This window comes from Dermacentor andersoni, chromosome 2 (assembly GCF_023375885.2).
Source record: "Dermacentor andersoni chromosome 2, qqDerAnde1_hic_scaffold, whole genome shotgun sequence".
Classification (NCBI taxonomy): Eukaryota; Metazoa; Arthropoda; class Arachnida; order Ixodida; family Ixodidae; genus Dermacentor; species Dermacentor andersoni.
Genome location: NC_092815.1, coordinates 4822925 through 4838505, shown reverse-complemented (window position 1 = coordinate 4838505; position 15581 = coordinate 4822925). Strand labels below are relative to the sequence as shown.

At 45.9% G+C, this 15581-nt stretch overlaps 1 protein-coding gene across 6 annotated transcripts in view; it reads left to right on the top strand.

Annotated features, from left to right (window-relative positions):
• Nucleotides 1-15019, top strand: part of LOC126543027 (uncharacterized) — a 248848-nt gene extending 233829 nt beyond the window's left edge. For all 6 annotated transcript variants that reach the window (XM_055077589.2, XM_055077591.2, XM_055077590.2 and 3 more), the window contains one exon: nucleotides 6863-15019. In XM_055077589.2, coding sequence (XP_054933564.1) covers nucleotides 6863-8635 — 1773 coding nt within the window. In that variant the 3' untranslated portion in view covers nucleotides 8636-15019. The remainder of the gene's footprint in view (nucleotides 1-6862) is intronic.
• Nucleotides 15020-15581: the final 562 nt, after the last annotated feature.

Sequence of the window (15581 nt, the reverse complement as noted above, 5' to 3'; positions counted from 1 at the left end):
AACAAGCTGGTACGGTTTATGCGCATACAAAACACATTATGTTCAATGGCCGCTGAGTCAGGGATTTGACTTTGTCAGTCGAACCTGACTATATCGAGCCTGTTTACATCGAATTATTATATATATCGAACAATTTCTGGTCACAGTATATTAGAATGAGTATACCGTAAAAACAGGAATATACCGTATTTACTCGCATAATGATCGCACTCGAGTAATGATCGCACCCCTGAATTTTGTCGTCAAAATTCGATTTTTTATATTTCCATGTGATGATCGCACCCCGAACTTGCCGCAGCGATATGTCGTGTGCCACGTCTAGCTGATAATGATTGCGCTTACCAGCTGTCGAATGCTACTCAAACAACTCTTCAAGACAAACCAAGCGGTCTGCACACACCAAACATTAAGTAGATGCCTCATTTCATTACTTTCATCACTTTCCGCACTTCCATGACTAAAGAAAAAAAGCTGCGACCAAACTTGGCTTTATTAAGTGTAGGCTTTATAATGTTTGTGGTCAACAACAAAAAAGGCGCCTTTCGATTCTTCTCATCTGCACTCGTGGGCACGCAACAAATCGCGAGCGGCAACGATAGTAGCCACGTTTGCACTGATACGTTAAAAGTGTGCCCTATTCATATGCCGACGCTTGTAACACAGCTAAGATATTTGCCCACCCTTAGCGGAAACATGCCATATTAGGATAGTAGTGAAGACAGATCTAGCTAAGCTAAGTGCGCCCATCTGTTTGTCCCCTCAAAGTGGGCATGGCTACGTTATTGCCGCAAACTTGCCGATATTAACAATAATATTCATTACTGATACAGAAGAAACTGTTTCAATGCACATAATGTACTCACGAGAAGAAAAAAAAATAAGATTTGGCGCGTTTGGCTTGCTCCGCTGGCAACCATTTTTGTTTTGGTGTCCCGCAGCAAACGCAAGACGAAAAAAAAAATTTTTTTCTTCTCGCGGGAAATTTAACCTGCGTAATGATCGCACCCCTGATTTTGCATCAATTTTTCTGACGAGAAAAGTGCGATCATTATGCGAGTAAATACGGTAGGTCAAACTTTTTTTCAAAAGACCATTGCGAAAAGTCGACCCTCGTCTTATCTACCGGACATTGGCAGAAAAACTACGGAAGTGTTGCAACAATGGGCGGATGAAGTAAACAGCTGCCTTCGCCATCGTCATCAGCAGCAGTGCGGCACGGCGACATTGTGGCACCGTCATTTTCCGTTTCCATTGTCACAAAGTTATATTGGTTAAAGGCTGCTTTTTCACATTTTGTTTCAATATGAGTGGAAGCCGACGGCAATTCACCGTCGCCTGCAAGAAAAAGGTGATTGAGTACGCGGTAGCCCACGGCAACCTGGCGGCACAGCACGAATTTGGAGTATCCAAAAAGAGCATTCGGTACTGGCGGAGACAGAAGCAGCGTATTACAGCTTGCAGCAACCAAAAGAAAACGCCATTTCATGGGCGGACTGCAGCGTATCCAGAACTGGAAGACAAGGTTGCGGAGTTGGTCTGTGAGCTGCATGTAAGATCGCTGCCTGTGACTACCAAATGCATCCGTTTGAAAGTGGTAGAGATTGCGCGCGCCTCTGGACTGACGAGGGCGCAATTCAAGGGCTCGCCATCCTGGGTGCGACAATTCATGAAGAGGAAGGGCTTTGCACTACGGCGCCGTACTTCTGTGTGCCAGAAACTGCCAGAAGAATTGGAAGACAAGCTCATCGAGTTTCAGTGATATGTAATTGCTCTTCGGCAGCAATGCGACTACATGATAGGGCAGATTGGAAACGCCAATGAAATGCCACTGTGGTTCGATATGCCCTCAAGCCGGACTGTTTCTGAGAAAGGAGCTAAGCAAATCAAGCTTCTAACAACGGGCAACGAGCACTCACGGTTCACTGTGATGCTCGCGTGTCGAGCTGATGGGAAATAGCTGCCCCCTTTCATCATTTTTAAAAGGAAAACATTGCCGAAAGAGGAATTCCTACGTGACGTCATCGTCCGGGAAAAGGGTTTCATGAACGAATCGTTGATGTGGGTCTGGCTCATCTGAAAGCGGCAACCTGGTGCTCTCTTTGAGCGAGTGAACATGCTCGTTCTTGACTCATTTCGAGGCCACCTCACAGCCAACGTAAAGCGGGCCCTGTGCTATGGCAAGACGGACCTCGTGGTCATCCCTGGTGGACTGACATCTGTGCTGCAGCCACTAGATGTTGTGTTAAATAAGCCATTTAAAGATAGAGTGCACGAACTCTATAATGAATGGATGCTAGGCAATACCTCGACTACCCCCACCGGCCGCCTGCGACATCCACCGCTTGCGACTGTGTGTGGCTGGGTGTTGTTGACGTGGAAATCCCTCCCCAAAGAGATGGTGCGCAAGTCTCTTAGAATATGCAGCATAAGCACCGCGCTGGACGCTACAAAGGACGATGCTCTATGGGACGTGGGCAGCCATAAGCACACGTCATCCGACTCTAGTTCGGACGAGTCTGTTTCGAAATAGCACTTGCGCACTTCGTTCCCTTTTGTGTACTGTACACCTGGTCAATTTTTAACAATATTGTGCGACCATCGACCCGCGTGTTTGTCAGCATCTTATCATCCCGGCACGAAGCGGCGAAATAGCGAAAGTAAGCGCATGTGTACACATGCTCGTATCTCGTTTGTTTCGCCACTCAGCGCCGTCAATAAGGTGCTGACAAGCACGCGGGTTGATGGTCGCTTGATACTGTTAAAAACTTGGCCAGGTGCACATGCGAGCAGCATTTAAATAAATACTGTCACCATTGTGCAACCGGCTGAGTCGCATTTGTTTCCAGGTAAGGGTGTATTTCGGTACTTTTGCCATTGAAAAAGATTTTTTTCATTCTTAGAATTGGTTAGTTGGGGGGTTGACCTATATTCCGGTCCTACCTATAGTCCGCTTTTTACAGTATAGAGCAAAAATTATGCTTACGTCGAACAAAAATAGCAGCAACTTCCGATATATTGAACGTCAAGTGGCGGAAAAGTGCCCCCAGAAGTTGGCTTTCCCTCGCGGTAACGGAGAAACTCAGTGGTGCAGCTCCATCCAACCGCTCTCCCTACCGTGACCACGCTGCCTCGGGCGAGCTGTCGACATCCCCCTGCAAAAAATTATCATGGGCCGCCCGCAGTGCTTGCTCAGACGGCCAATCAGAGGCTCTTGTTCTCTGGTCCTGCAAGATCGCGAAAGTGTGAATTGTGTCGCTGCTTTTCTGGCCCATTGTATTTGCGTCTTGTGGGCCTTCTCCCGCAGTGTTGCTGTGATGAAGCGGCAGAATTCGCCTTTCGTCGTGAAGCTTGAAATCATAAATCGGGTCTAACGCGATAAGAAGTCGGATGTCCCTGCAGCGTGCAAGATTCCGAGGAGCACTCTCGGCACGATTAGGGCTAAAGCGGCCAAACTCGCGACCCAGTGCTCAAGGCGTCTGACGCCTATGCACGGCTGTGTACAAGTGGTTCTTCATAAGTACCAATTTCCGCGGGCTCGGTGATGTCTGTAAATTCTGATGAATGCGACGAAGCCGTTGCCAGTGTTGCCGAAGTTTGGAGCGAGCTGTCAGAATTTCCTGAAACTGTTGACGAATCAACGGTTTACGAGTTTGTGAGTGCAGGTGATGGCGTCGCGACCACGGGAGAGCCCAAAAACGAAGACTGCATTGCCGACATCGTACCGAGCACAAATGAAAGTGGGCACAATGAGGAAAGTAACGACGGTCCTTTGCCCACATCCTCCGAAGTGATTGGTGCACTCACACTAGTCCGGTGCTTCAGCGCGAATACGGAAGGTTGTGGCCTCAGCTGCTCCGACTCCTTTTGACAATGTGGGGAAGTGCGTGCGTCGCAGGCAGCGAAATTGCCCAAGCAGAAGAAAATGCAGGACTAATTTATGCGAAACTAAGCTAGTTTCATCAATAAAGTGACTTTATAAATGGTATGTGCTTTTATGACACCCAATTATTTAGCAGGCTTATATCAAATATGCTCTATATCAAACTGATAAGCGTTTTCTTTTTTTTCGAGTTTGATGTAACCGGATTCGACAGTACTTTTAAAACGAAAGTACTGTTTAAATGGGTAGAGTTTAACGAGGCTTTACTGTAGTAGCTTATGACTAGCTTAGAGTCATAGTAATGCGGGAACATGAAAAAGTTTGAATAATGTGATTTCATTATAGGGAGGCTTTACTGTTTGGATAAAGAAGCTCTACGATAGAAACAAATGGGTGTGTAAAAGGCTCAGCGTGCAGCTATACAAAATAAAGTGCTGGCTGTAGCGCAGCTGCTAAAAGCTGCAAGTTTGCTTTTAAGCGAAAGTCATGAGCTAGTGGGTGTCTGACTCAAGATGTAGCTTCACAGACTGCAAGACCCACCCAAGCCTGTGTTTCCGCCTCGGTTATGTTATCTACCGGGATGCCTGTGGATGTCGGCAGAGCAAGGAGTATCGACAGGCTGACAAGTGCACTCGTGTGCCAGTGGCACACATGGGCTTGCTCATTCGAAATATTCATGTGGAAGGCTCTGGTGAACAGGCCGAGCATGCGCGTGGTGCACTGTGGAGCACGCACTCTGTGCACTGGCATGCTGTTCCCTGCTGCCACTGGGCCTGGCCACGGGTGCGCATAATGAAGACAGGGCACACCTGCCGGCGCCCTCTACTAGTTGGTGCACACCTGGGTCTCGTGCTCTGTAGGGCAACACAATGCAGCACGCTTACTAGTAGCCATCAACTGCCAACTTGGCTCAGTTGCAATCCTAATATTTTTGTGTCAGATCACTTGTGCTTCTTGAGCTGTTTCTAAGACGGAATGGTTTTTGTTGTTCCACAGTGTCAAACTGCGCAGAGTCGGTGCCATTTTTCTTTTAGTGTGTCGATGCCGGGCACCACATCGTGACAATCACAGATGCAGTGCCCCTCTTTCTTTAATTTATTGCATCAATCCCGTAGGTTTAACCATTTCCTTAAGAGGCTATAACAGCAAACTAGTATGCCTGACCTCCTATCACGGAGGTCATGATGGTGGCCTTTACTGTGGCCACCACACTGCCTACATGTCTAGCCCTAGCCCTGGTTACTCCGCTGTTAAAGCAAGATTCGATTTTATTTCAGAATGCTGCCAAGCGCGGTTTCTTGTAGGCATGAAAAAAAATAAAAAATAAGTGCGCTTACTGGTCGATCCAGCGCATATGGTTTTATGCATATGTAAGATGCACCATTGTATGAGGCACACTGACAAATTTTGGAAAAAAGAACTCTGGTTATGTACTGGAAGATATGGTATTTCAAAAAGAAAAATGAATCAGAATCGCCCAATTACAGTACTCAAAAGATCATTGACTAAAAAAAATGAAAAAAAAAAACAGCCCGCTCTCACAGCACATGTCAAGCAAGCTATGAACATTTCCTATGAGCACTACGAGCTATGAACAAAAATTTTCCTACCACCGGCATCGAGGTCCAAACCTCTGTGGCAATACTGTGCAGATTTTGAGCTTGAGAATTTGTGTGGGGCTTTGTGTACTGCACAGCTCTGAGAGTGGGAGCATGCGTGCATGTATCTCAGAAAGGCAGAGTGTGACGAAATTCTGAGTAGTGTCTGTAGTGAGAGCCTGCTGCTGTCGCAGTAGAGGAGATAAGAGAAATTGCAAAAGCTTACCAATTTTTTTTTTTTTTTCGATCATGCCTGTACTCAGTACCATTAATCTTGCTTTCTTTAGTTTCATAGAAAGCATACTTAAGCCATTATATTTGTGTGTCTAAAACAAGATTGGCAGTTTCACTGAAAGTGGAAAGTTTCACTGAAAGTGGAAAGCATTGACAGCAGTGTTGTCCTTGAGCTCCGTGGATGCACGCGGCAGCACGAGGGAACATGCATGGCACCCTGGCAGTCTGGCCTTACACACGGTGGTGCACGAGATGAGATGGCCTGGGGGGTGCCTGACACCGCTCGGACCAGCTTACGGCTGCTGCCAAGCCGGAGGGCCCGTGCGTTTGTGCGCACCATGCCGGCAGCAGAAGGCAGAGTTCTGGCTCCACTGCCAAGACAACTGACCAGAGCAGGATGGTGCACCCACTTGGCTTGGTCCTATTGCTACCAAACAGATTTTGTGTCACTCGAGTCTCTAGAGGCTTCTTGTAGATCACTTATCAAGCCAGGAAGTAGCCTTCTCACAATAATTTCTTGCACCTGAAACACATCACTTGACCTCCAACACCGGCCTTCATTTGCATTTCGTAACAAAATATCTTGTTAGCCATACATGCAGAAATGGTGCTGGACTGCTGTGTGCATACAACAGAGACTTCACTCAAGGAGAGAGCGGAGTGCCTTGTGTGTCATTTCGGGTGACACTAGCTAGCCAATTCAATGTAAGGAAACTAATCCAATCCAGTGGCACCACACAGCTTCAGCAATTATATCACCTGGATGTCACTCATGATTTATATGTGGTCCTCCACTGCATCATTGGAGCATGGGAAGTGCACATAAGCTTTTCTCAGCTTGTGTCTCTCGAGAAACACGTTTTGATTTTTGAGTTTAGAACCCACAAAATATGGTGTAGGGGATTTCAATTAACATTTGTAGAAAAAGAATGAATGGACTACTACCTCTTGTGGCCCCTTAACGTCAAAGTCTTTATTTCACCAAGTGTGTGTTGTCTGCTAATGAACAGGAAGTGAGATTTACATAATTTCTTGCAACAGGGGAATAAAATTACCTAGTCTAGTTTGAAGGAAGAGTGTAAAAAAAAAAAAAGATGTTTCTAATACTTTGTGTCAAGTGGCATTCTATGGTGTTCTCTTCTGCTCGCAGTATGGCCGGATAATCAAAGAGAACTATGACAACCTGATGCGTGACATTGTTGAAGAGGACCTGGAAACCCTGGCTCATGCCCGTAGCTTTTCTATCTGTTCTATGGCCAAAACACTGGCAGCTGTGAGCCCCGACAGTGTGTCTCCGGATCTCGCCAGCCCATCGCAGGAGCAACAGTCCTCTGAGCGGCGAGGCAGCGCAGACTCTGGGCTGACCATCACGGCAGGTGACCTTGGCAACTCTCCTTCTGGCCTGGTGCTGCACTCGGGTCTCCCGCGAAAGGAATCGTCCAGCAGCAGCGGAGCGTCATCTGACCGCACCGATACTGCCACACCGACAGACCAGCAGATTGCCTTTTTTGATGCCGATGCTCCTATTGGGACCATCAAGAGAAAACCATCAATGACACCCAAAATCCCCTTGACCAACACAACTCGCACACTTGCTAAGCAGTCATCGGTGGAACTTCCCGACAGTTCTGGAATTTATGACACTGTAGGAAGGAAGAGTGGCGCTCATCTCAGCGGCAGTCTTGGGAGAACATCAGGAGGACGAATGAGCCTGCGCCGGTCACAGACTGATGAGCGCATTTCCACCTCTGCCTTGGGCACCCTGTCAAGAAATCGCCAGGGCAGTCTACCCCGTTCCAGTAATGCTCGTCGAACTTCTCCACCTTTGTCACCAGGCCCAACATTGCGTTCCCCTCCCCTGCATAGCCCTGAGAAGGAGTTGCAGCAGCACTTTGTTCCGCTTTTTTCATCGCAACCAGCAGTCGAGTCGGATGAGGGGACCTCACCCGCTCAGCTGTCAGCTCAAGTTCCCGGTACAGTGAATGCACCCTCTCCTCCAAATGATTTCACAGGCAGCACACTGAGCCTTGATTCATTCCCACCACCACCACCACCTTTGCAGCTTGGTGATGTTCTTAGCTGGCCAAGCACTTCCAGCTTGAACTCACTGCCACCGCCCCCCTCTGAATTGGCAACACCTACAAATAGCCCGCCCCCTGGTAGCACACAAACAACACCAACAAACAGCCCTCCAGCTGTTCCCCCAAAGCCAAGGTCACCACGGTCCCCTCCAGGTACAAACCTGTCGGTGTTGTGCCGTCCATCGGACAGCACTTGTATTATCTACGCAGATCCACAACTCATTGCCAATGGCTATGAAATGCTGCGTAAGAGACCCAGTGAAGACATTAGTGGCAGCAGCTGTGAGCAGGCTGCCATGCCTAAAAGCACACATTCTGTGGGTGGAGCAAATGCTACCAGTCACTTGCCTTCTTCGAGCAGACAGCTTTGCAGCTGCAGTGAATATGAAGTTGTGGAGAAAAGAGCGCTGCAGAAAGTGGTGGCAGCACCGCCGCCGCCACCGCCGCCGCCGCCGCCGCCGCCGCCACCACCTCCACCACCACCACCGATGCAGCCACTTATGCGAAAGAAGCCAGCGCCACCTAAACGCAGTGAAAGCACGCGGCTGTCATCTCCTGCACGGCGATCATTCTCATCACCGGCTGGTCCGGGCCAGATCGCTTGCCCACCAGATGTGTTCTTGCGGGACTTGCAGCGTGTAATGGAGAAAAAATGGAAAGTGGCCCAGCAGCTGTCGTCTGAGCCGACTGCGACTCCACACGAGATTCTCGGTTTCCGCGACCCCTGCTGCCTCCCGCCACCGGATGGCAGTGCTGATGATGTGTCATGTAGGCGCAAAATTCCACCACCACCGCCACCAAAGCGAAGTGATGCGACACAGCTGTCTAGAAAAGTCTGCTAGGCTTGGTGACGAGAGCTGAGCACTTGGGGTCACGTAAACGCTCGCCTGGCCGTCTCTCCTGTTAGAGCTGACACTGGTTGCACGTGACTTGCTTTCAACTCTGCAACACACCCTCATGTCAACGAGTTGTGAGGAGTGCCTCTCTTACGTGGTCTGACTAGGTGTGCTGGGCATGGCAGCAGGCACTGCACTTGAGCACGAGTGCCATGTCGCAGCTCGTCGCACGAAAGGCCGTGGTCATAATAACAGAGCTTGCTGTACCTTGTGGCCTGCACATGGTGGTGGGTGGTGCAGACTGGGCACTCGTCTAAAGCTGGCTTTGGCGGGACTGTTTATTGTGCTAGCTGCACCAGTGCTGAGAGCTGTGCTTGATTTTCCCTTTTGTGGTTGAAAAGTGAAATTTGGTGTTGTGCGCGCACAGCAGTCTTTCTGTTTTTCATCAATACTGAATGTGTTTAGGACCTGGAAGGCTGTAGAAATAGCCATGATAGTGTGACCCTTTGCCAGCTTGGAAATGCACATAAAGGAAAGCACAGATGCAGAAAGATGATTGTAGACTCTTCCCATTATCAGGTGTCCAATCAAGCATCTGCAGCTTTTAGTTTTAATGTTCTTTTTTAATTAATAATGATTACTCAGTGCACAGTCAACACTTTGAAATTAATTTTTAGCTTCATTTCCAATAGTACATGTCTTAACATTGAACCGTAAATTAGTGTGAAGGATAGTTGTGAGATCAAGCCTTTGCATCTTAACACAGCATCCAGAGGGGCTCACCAAAAGGCTCCCCTGCATTAAATTTTTTTTCAGGTTTTGCTGTGGGGAGTGACAAATGAAAATTGAATTTTGCATTTGCCATGGAGTGGTCTTTTGGCCAACTGATTTTGCATCTATATGAGATATGAGTCTGATAAGGGAAGCCCAAGGAAACTTATCCAGATTAATTTGTAATGGTCTTGTCATGTGTGAAAGAAATACGTGGGGAGTCCTCTTTGTGGTTCTGCAACCAGCATGATCAAAGATTGGCCATAAACGGTCACGCATGAAGAAGCCTTTTCCGAGGGATGTGTGCAAGTAATTCAGTATGCTGGCCATGTCACGTAGTGCGCAAGCACATGGTCAAAGATGCTGCTGCTGGTTCTCCACGTCAGCTCTAGGGATACAGTTAACTTTTATGATGCAACACTTTCAGTTAAATCAGATGCGTGCCTGTTTTATCAGCTTATGTTGTGGCTTACACTCTTGGCAATGTGTTTCTGAGGTGCCATGTTCTCTACATTGTTTTTTTTTTACTTTGTTATTACTCGGTGAGAGCTGAATTGCCAAAAGAAAGGAACATGAGCATTTTGTGTGTGTGCCATGTATGTCTGTTTTTACATTTTTCTACGTAAGCGTAGGCCTTAACTAGCTGTAGCGTCTTTTTCTTCAGACTTGCCGACCTGGTGACCAAATATCTACTGCCATACGCAAAACGACGCATGTAGCTTGCAAAAGTCGCTGTGCTTCTAATACCTTCCAATGTGTGCTTTGCCATAAGGGTTGGAAAAAGTTCTTTGCAGTGCAAACTAGTCCTACGATGCTTTCATTATTTGTATCACTGTGTGCATTGTGACCTACAATATCCAGATGACTAATGTGCATATCAGTATGGCCAACAGTAGCCTGATGCCAAGACGTCTGCACTGTGTTGAGTGCTCCAATTGTGGAAGACGGTAGGAATGTCGGCAAGCCAACACAGTGGTGTTTTTGTTGCCGCACTAGAAGATCCCAATACTGAGCTGTCCCTACATTTGCATTTTTCAAGACTGGTTCCACTGGTCCAAATGTTGGTCATCCCCCCATTCCTCGCCAGACATGAAATGAGGAGTGGTGGAACAAGAAATCTGGCAGGGTGAACATGAGTTGGGTTTGCACATAGCACATCACTATACATTTGCATGGAATTGTCTAGAGGATTTTACAACTGTTTGATATAGACAGTAATAGCATATCTGAGTTTGATATAATCAGGATCACCTTTATCACCAAAGTACTGAAACAGTTTACGGGAATAGCAGTAGTTGCATCAGATCAAAGCAGGCATACTGTGCCTTCCACAATTTTTTTATATGCTGCCTTTATAATCACTATGAAGCACTACTCTGCCATTGGTCTGTTATTTTGGGTGTATGTGCATTTTTATTTCGTTTCTTGCTAGCCCCGCATCAAGTGTCAGATTATGCACTGAATTAAGTTGGCACCTGTTCCATAGAAAGAACAGTGCGTCGATAAACATCAGGTTATGATAAACCTTCTATATTGAGGAACCTGTAAATGGGCCTGAATGACAACAGCATAGAAGGTTTGCACCAGTGTTCAAAATGCACATTACTTCCAATGCAACCTAAAGTTCAGGGAAAGCTATGTGTGCCACTACTGATGACGGTATGGAAAGACTCATATCTTGCTGTCGCTGTGTTCCCGTCAGACAAAGAAACAGCAGGTGATGTGAGAGCAGGTACCATTCCATCTAATGCTGATTAAATTAAACGCTCACAACTTTTCAACAAAGCTCCAAAAAATAGGCTCAGAAATGGTGTAGATCTCGCTCGTTGCCTGCATTTGCTCTAGTGGTTCTTTCGTGTTTTTGATAGGGCCATCAGGATAACTGGGAAAAACACTGGCAACTTTGGAAAAGCACTGACTCACAGTTGAGAAGAAGAGCCAGGAAATTAGCCGTAAATACATGTTAACAGTGTGGACATCAGCAGAGGAAATGATGTTAAACATAAAGTTAGAGATGGGAAACAGCATACCGGATGATTGCAATGGAGGTAGTCTATGAAACTATATCCGACAGCGAGGAATGAGATCAAGAAGAAAATTGTAGGATAATTCGAGGAGCAGTGCGCTACACTTTGAAGACTTATCATGGTGTGTAAGAATGTGAGGTCGTACAAGAAAATGTTCTGATGCGAATAGCACAAAACTATTGAGCATGTTTGGCTAGCTATGTTGAATCCATCCGGAGGTAATTGAGGAGATAATTAGCCTGCTGATGTCCTTGGGTTTTAAAGATTGTTGGGGGAAGGGCAATAGACCTGTTGTTGAGAATAGCAAAAGGGGCAGCCAGAGTTATTGATGCGGCAAAGGCAGGGAATCACGGAATGGAAGAACACAACTTAGGGGTTAACATAAAAAATTTAACCTGAATGGCCACTGAAACACTTTTTTTAGCACAATAACATCCCAATCTAGGCAATTCTGCTTTGAATGTGCAACTGAAATACTATTCCACAGCATGCATCAGCGAACTTACCATGTAAAATTTCTCGCTCCTTTCTGAAGCTTCAGAGCCCTAACGTTTGTTTTTCCCCTATGTGAAATGAGCAGTGAAACTACAGCAGGCGCGACACCCTTATACACCAGCCATTTAAGCAATCGTTTATGACGTCAACAAAAGTTCCTGTGTGTGTGCTTTCACATCTAGGAAGAGGGCACCCTGTCACTCCTCTCTGGGGTGGTAGTAGTACGTAGGTGACCCGCATAGGAGCACTGCAGAAAGAGAGAAAGTGCCACGCAAGTAGTTCCTATACACTAGAAGGGGACTGGGGAAGCAAACGTTTTGCTCTCCAGATCTCTTCATATTAGCTCCCCTTTAAAAATGTCTTTAGGAATATAGTCCTTATGTGGCAAATCCATTCTCCGGAAGCCTGCAAAGTGGATAAAATTTCATTAAAGGAAATATTGTCATCCACCTGCCTCATAGCAGGAAGCTAGAGTATGGGTTTCTCAGAAAAAGCTTCGCAGTTGAAGAAAAACTTGTCCTGGTCCAGGACTCGAACCCATAAGTCTCGGGTTCAAGTGCCAGATCAGGACGAAGCTTGCCTTCTGAGAAACCTGGACGGGTTTCCTTTGCAGCTTCATGCTACAAGTTGGGTGAATGACACTTTTTCCTTTTGTAATCCTTATTATACAGTACACCCATTCCAGCCTCTTGTTCAGGCTCAGGAAAATATGTTTCAGGGCCTCCTTAAGGACTGAAGATAAATGCAGCAGGAGGCTAAAACTTCCAAGCTTGATAGCACAACTCCTTCCGAGCTCCTTTTGGCTGGAGGCACTTGCTATACTGAAAGCATAAGGGCTGTTAGCTCTATCGATGCCATCAGCACCGATGAATTGTAAAGCAGAAAAGATGTTTACAGGTGCAATGTTGGTCCAGGTGGCAATGGTGCACAAAACTTGTGCGTCGACTGGAAGCAATTTTTATGGTTAACTTTTCAATGGAAAATGCTTTCACACATTGGAATCGCAAGATGTGACCTATGTGCATTGCAGCTGCCACCCTTGCAGTGCTTTTCTGCGTTCAGATGCTTGGCCTTTGCTTGCCTCATGGATAGACATGAGATTTGTCAACCTGTGTGATTTTTTAAGCTGCAGTGCATGTTCTGTGCAAATTGTAGAACTTGGAATGCTTTAAGGGACAGCCTCTGTTTTCTTCCATGTCACTTTTCTCAAATGTCATGGTGTACCAATGGAATGCACTTTAAGGTAGCCTGTATAGAAGCTGTATAAAGTGTTCATTTGTAATCCCCTTGGTGCTGCACATTCTCCCTCTCGGTGGTCATGTATCCTCACTCTAATAAGAAATAGCCAGATAAAAAGACAGCAGTGCACTCTCATCCAAAGGGAAACAAAGCCCAGTCATGTAGGGTTGCACTGTGAACTCATGGTCTTCTGGTGGGAGGCCTTTCCTTTTCAGAGCATGTACTCCCTTGTTCTCAAGATATGACGTTTTTATCTCTTGTTGGTTGTTGCCAAGATTTTTGAGGCTGTTCACCTCTCGGGCTCAACGTGAGTGAATCACTGAGAAATGCAATGCCTTTCCTATGCTGCCATAAAGGCTTCCACCACATTTCTTGTGGCTTACTAGTTTTTGTTGTCGAATGATCTTTTAAGAGCTCGCATGTGAATATGCAAGTGTGCCATGCTGTTTGTACCAAGGCCTCTTCAGTTGAACATATAGGCTCAGCAGGATACAGCTACCACTGACACTTCACAACACGATGCCTTATTTAAATTTTTGACATTATTACCAGATTCTTCCTAGAATTTGATAGGCAAATGCTATAACAATTGTCGAGACATACATACCATATTTGCATGGACATATAACTCAAGCTGTTTGTTGTAGCTCTAGCGAATTCCTCTTTTGTTTAGAGCTGTTGTTCATATTATAAAAAATATTTTCTTTCCACTTTTGTGCTTCAAGATGCAGCAGTTTTCCAAAGTTGTTCATTGTGGTTTGTGCTAAACGTTAGCCCATGTTGTACCTGTTTGCATGCGTCACTGTAACAGGCAGGGTATGCAAAAATGTGTCCAAGTGCAGTTATGGTTGCATAACACACAATGAGGTTTCGTGACAATCGTAATAGTACTTGTTATTTTCTAAGTTGACACTTTGCCCCCTTGTTATTTTCTGGTTGTGTTATATTCATGCAAACATGGTATGTGACATTCACAATAATCGCCTGCAAAGCATGGTATATTGTGTATTGTAACACACAGTTTTGATTCATTGAGTTGTGAAATGAATGAGAACACTGAAGGAGCATACATCAGTGGCTATGCCAACACAAAGTGAGATCCTGAGGGTAAACTTGCTCACTGCTCTCGTACGGAAGGACATACTTAATTCCATAGCTTTGTGTGGCTGGTTCATGGTGGCAAAATGGAATGACCTGCAGTGACCAACCTAAACTTTAACAAATCTTACATTCCCCCAATCAATTAGTCATTGAAATGCCAATTTCCACAAGAAGCACTTGAAGAACATGCAAGCTCACCTGGCATCCTGGTTGTGCTTGCTTCAGATTAACAGGTGAGCACAGGCTAGACCTGGCAGCCGGTCACCGATGGCCTTGTGGATTCTGTAAATTGTGTGCTGGACAGCTGTGTACACATGGCAATCTATTTAAGGATGTGTAATAAAGAAGTTTGTCATCTTTTAAACCCCTGCTGCTTAGGAAGTGAAACAGCACAAGTATCGGGTTGAAGAACTCTGTCCTCCTCTCTCTCTTTTGTAGCTGTTCAAAATGTTTGCTATTTTTATAGTTTTGTACTGGTTGCAGTCAAGTTATTTGTTAAAAAAATTCTTCCATTGAAAATTGGTGACAAGTTGTGGGGTGTACGTTGCAGTGTCTACAAAATTTTCAGCTTTTTTTATTATTTCATCTGTGCCTGGACATGCTTTTGCACACGGTACTCTGATGTACGGGACATTGCACCATGTGTGTCACTTCTCACCTAATAGGAACGGCATTGCATATGCTGGTGCATTGTCTAATGGCTCTGTTGAGCTTGTGTAAATGTCTGAATAATAAAGCCAGTGGTGCGTTATGTTCATTCCCCTTCTCTCTCTATGACAGACCTTTCATGCTCACCATATTCTTTTTGCTAACGGTTGTCTAAGCAGATACAGTGGGTGCAGTGGTTTCCTCAGTGGGTACCAGTTGGTCGAGTGGAAACCAACATCTTTTACATTGGCTGCACTGGGGGCAAGCAGCTGTGCAATAATGCTCTATGCTACAGAAGGGCACATGCACAAAGAAATTGGGGGAGGGTTGACAATACATTGTTGACCACACTGCTGTAAAGAAAATAGAAAGTACAAATATTAAGTTAACTCACTTTAGAATGGTTTGTTTCACGCATTCATGTGTCGCAGTGCAAAGAACCTTAAAAAGTGCTCTAGCAGGTATAGTACTATTAAAATAAGGTGGAAATATTTGCACTTTGAGGGTGGAGGGTGATAGCCTCTGCACCAGCTAGGGTGTCTGAACTGGAGAAAAAGTGTTTTTGCAGTAAAAGGGAACTGAATGTTACATTCTCCACAGCCTCATCCATGCATCACGTGCACATAATTGTTGCCCATGAGTATGTTGGCAGCGGTCTTGTGCCACTACAA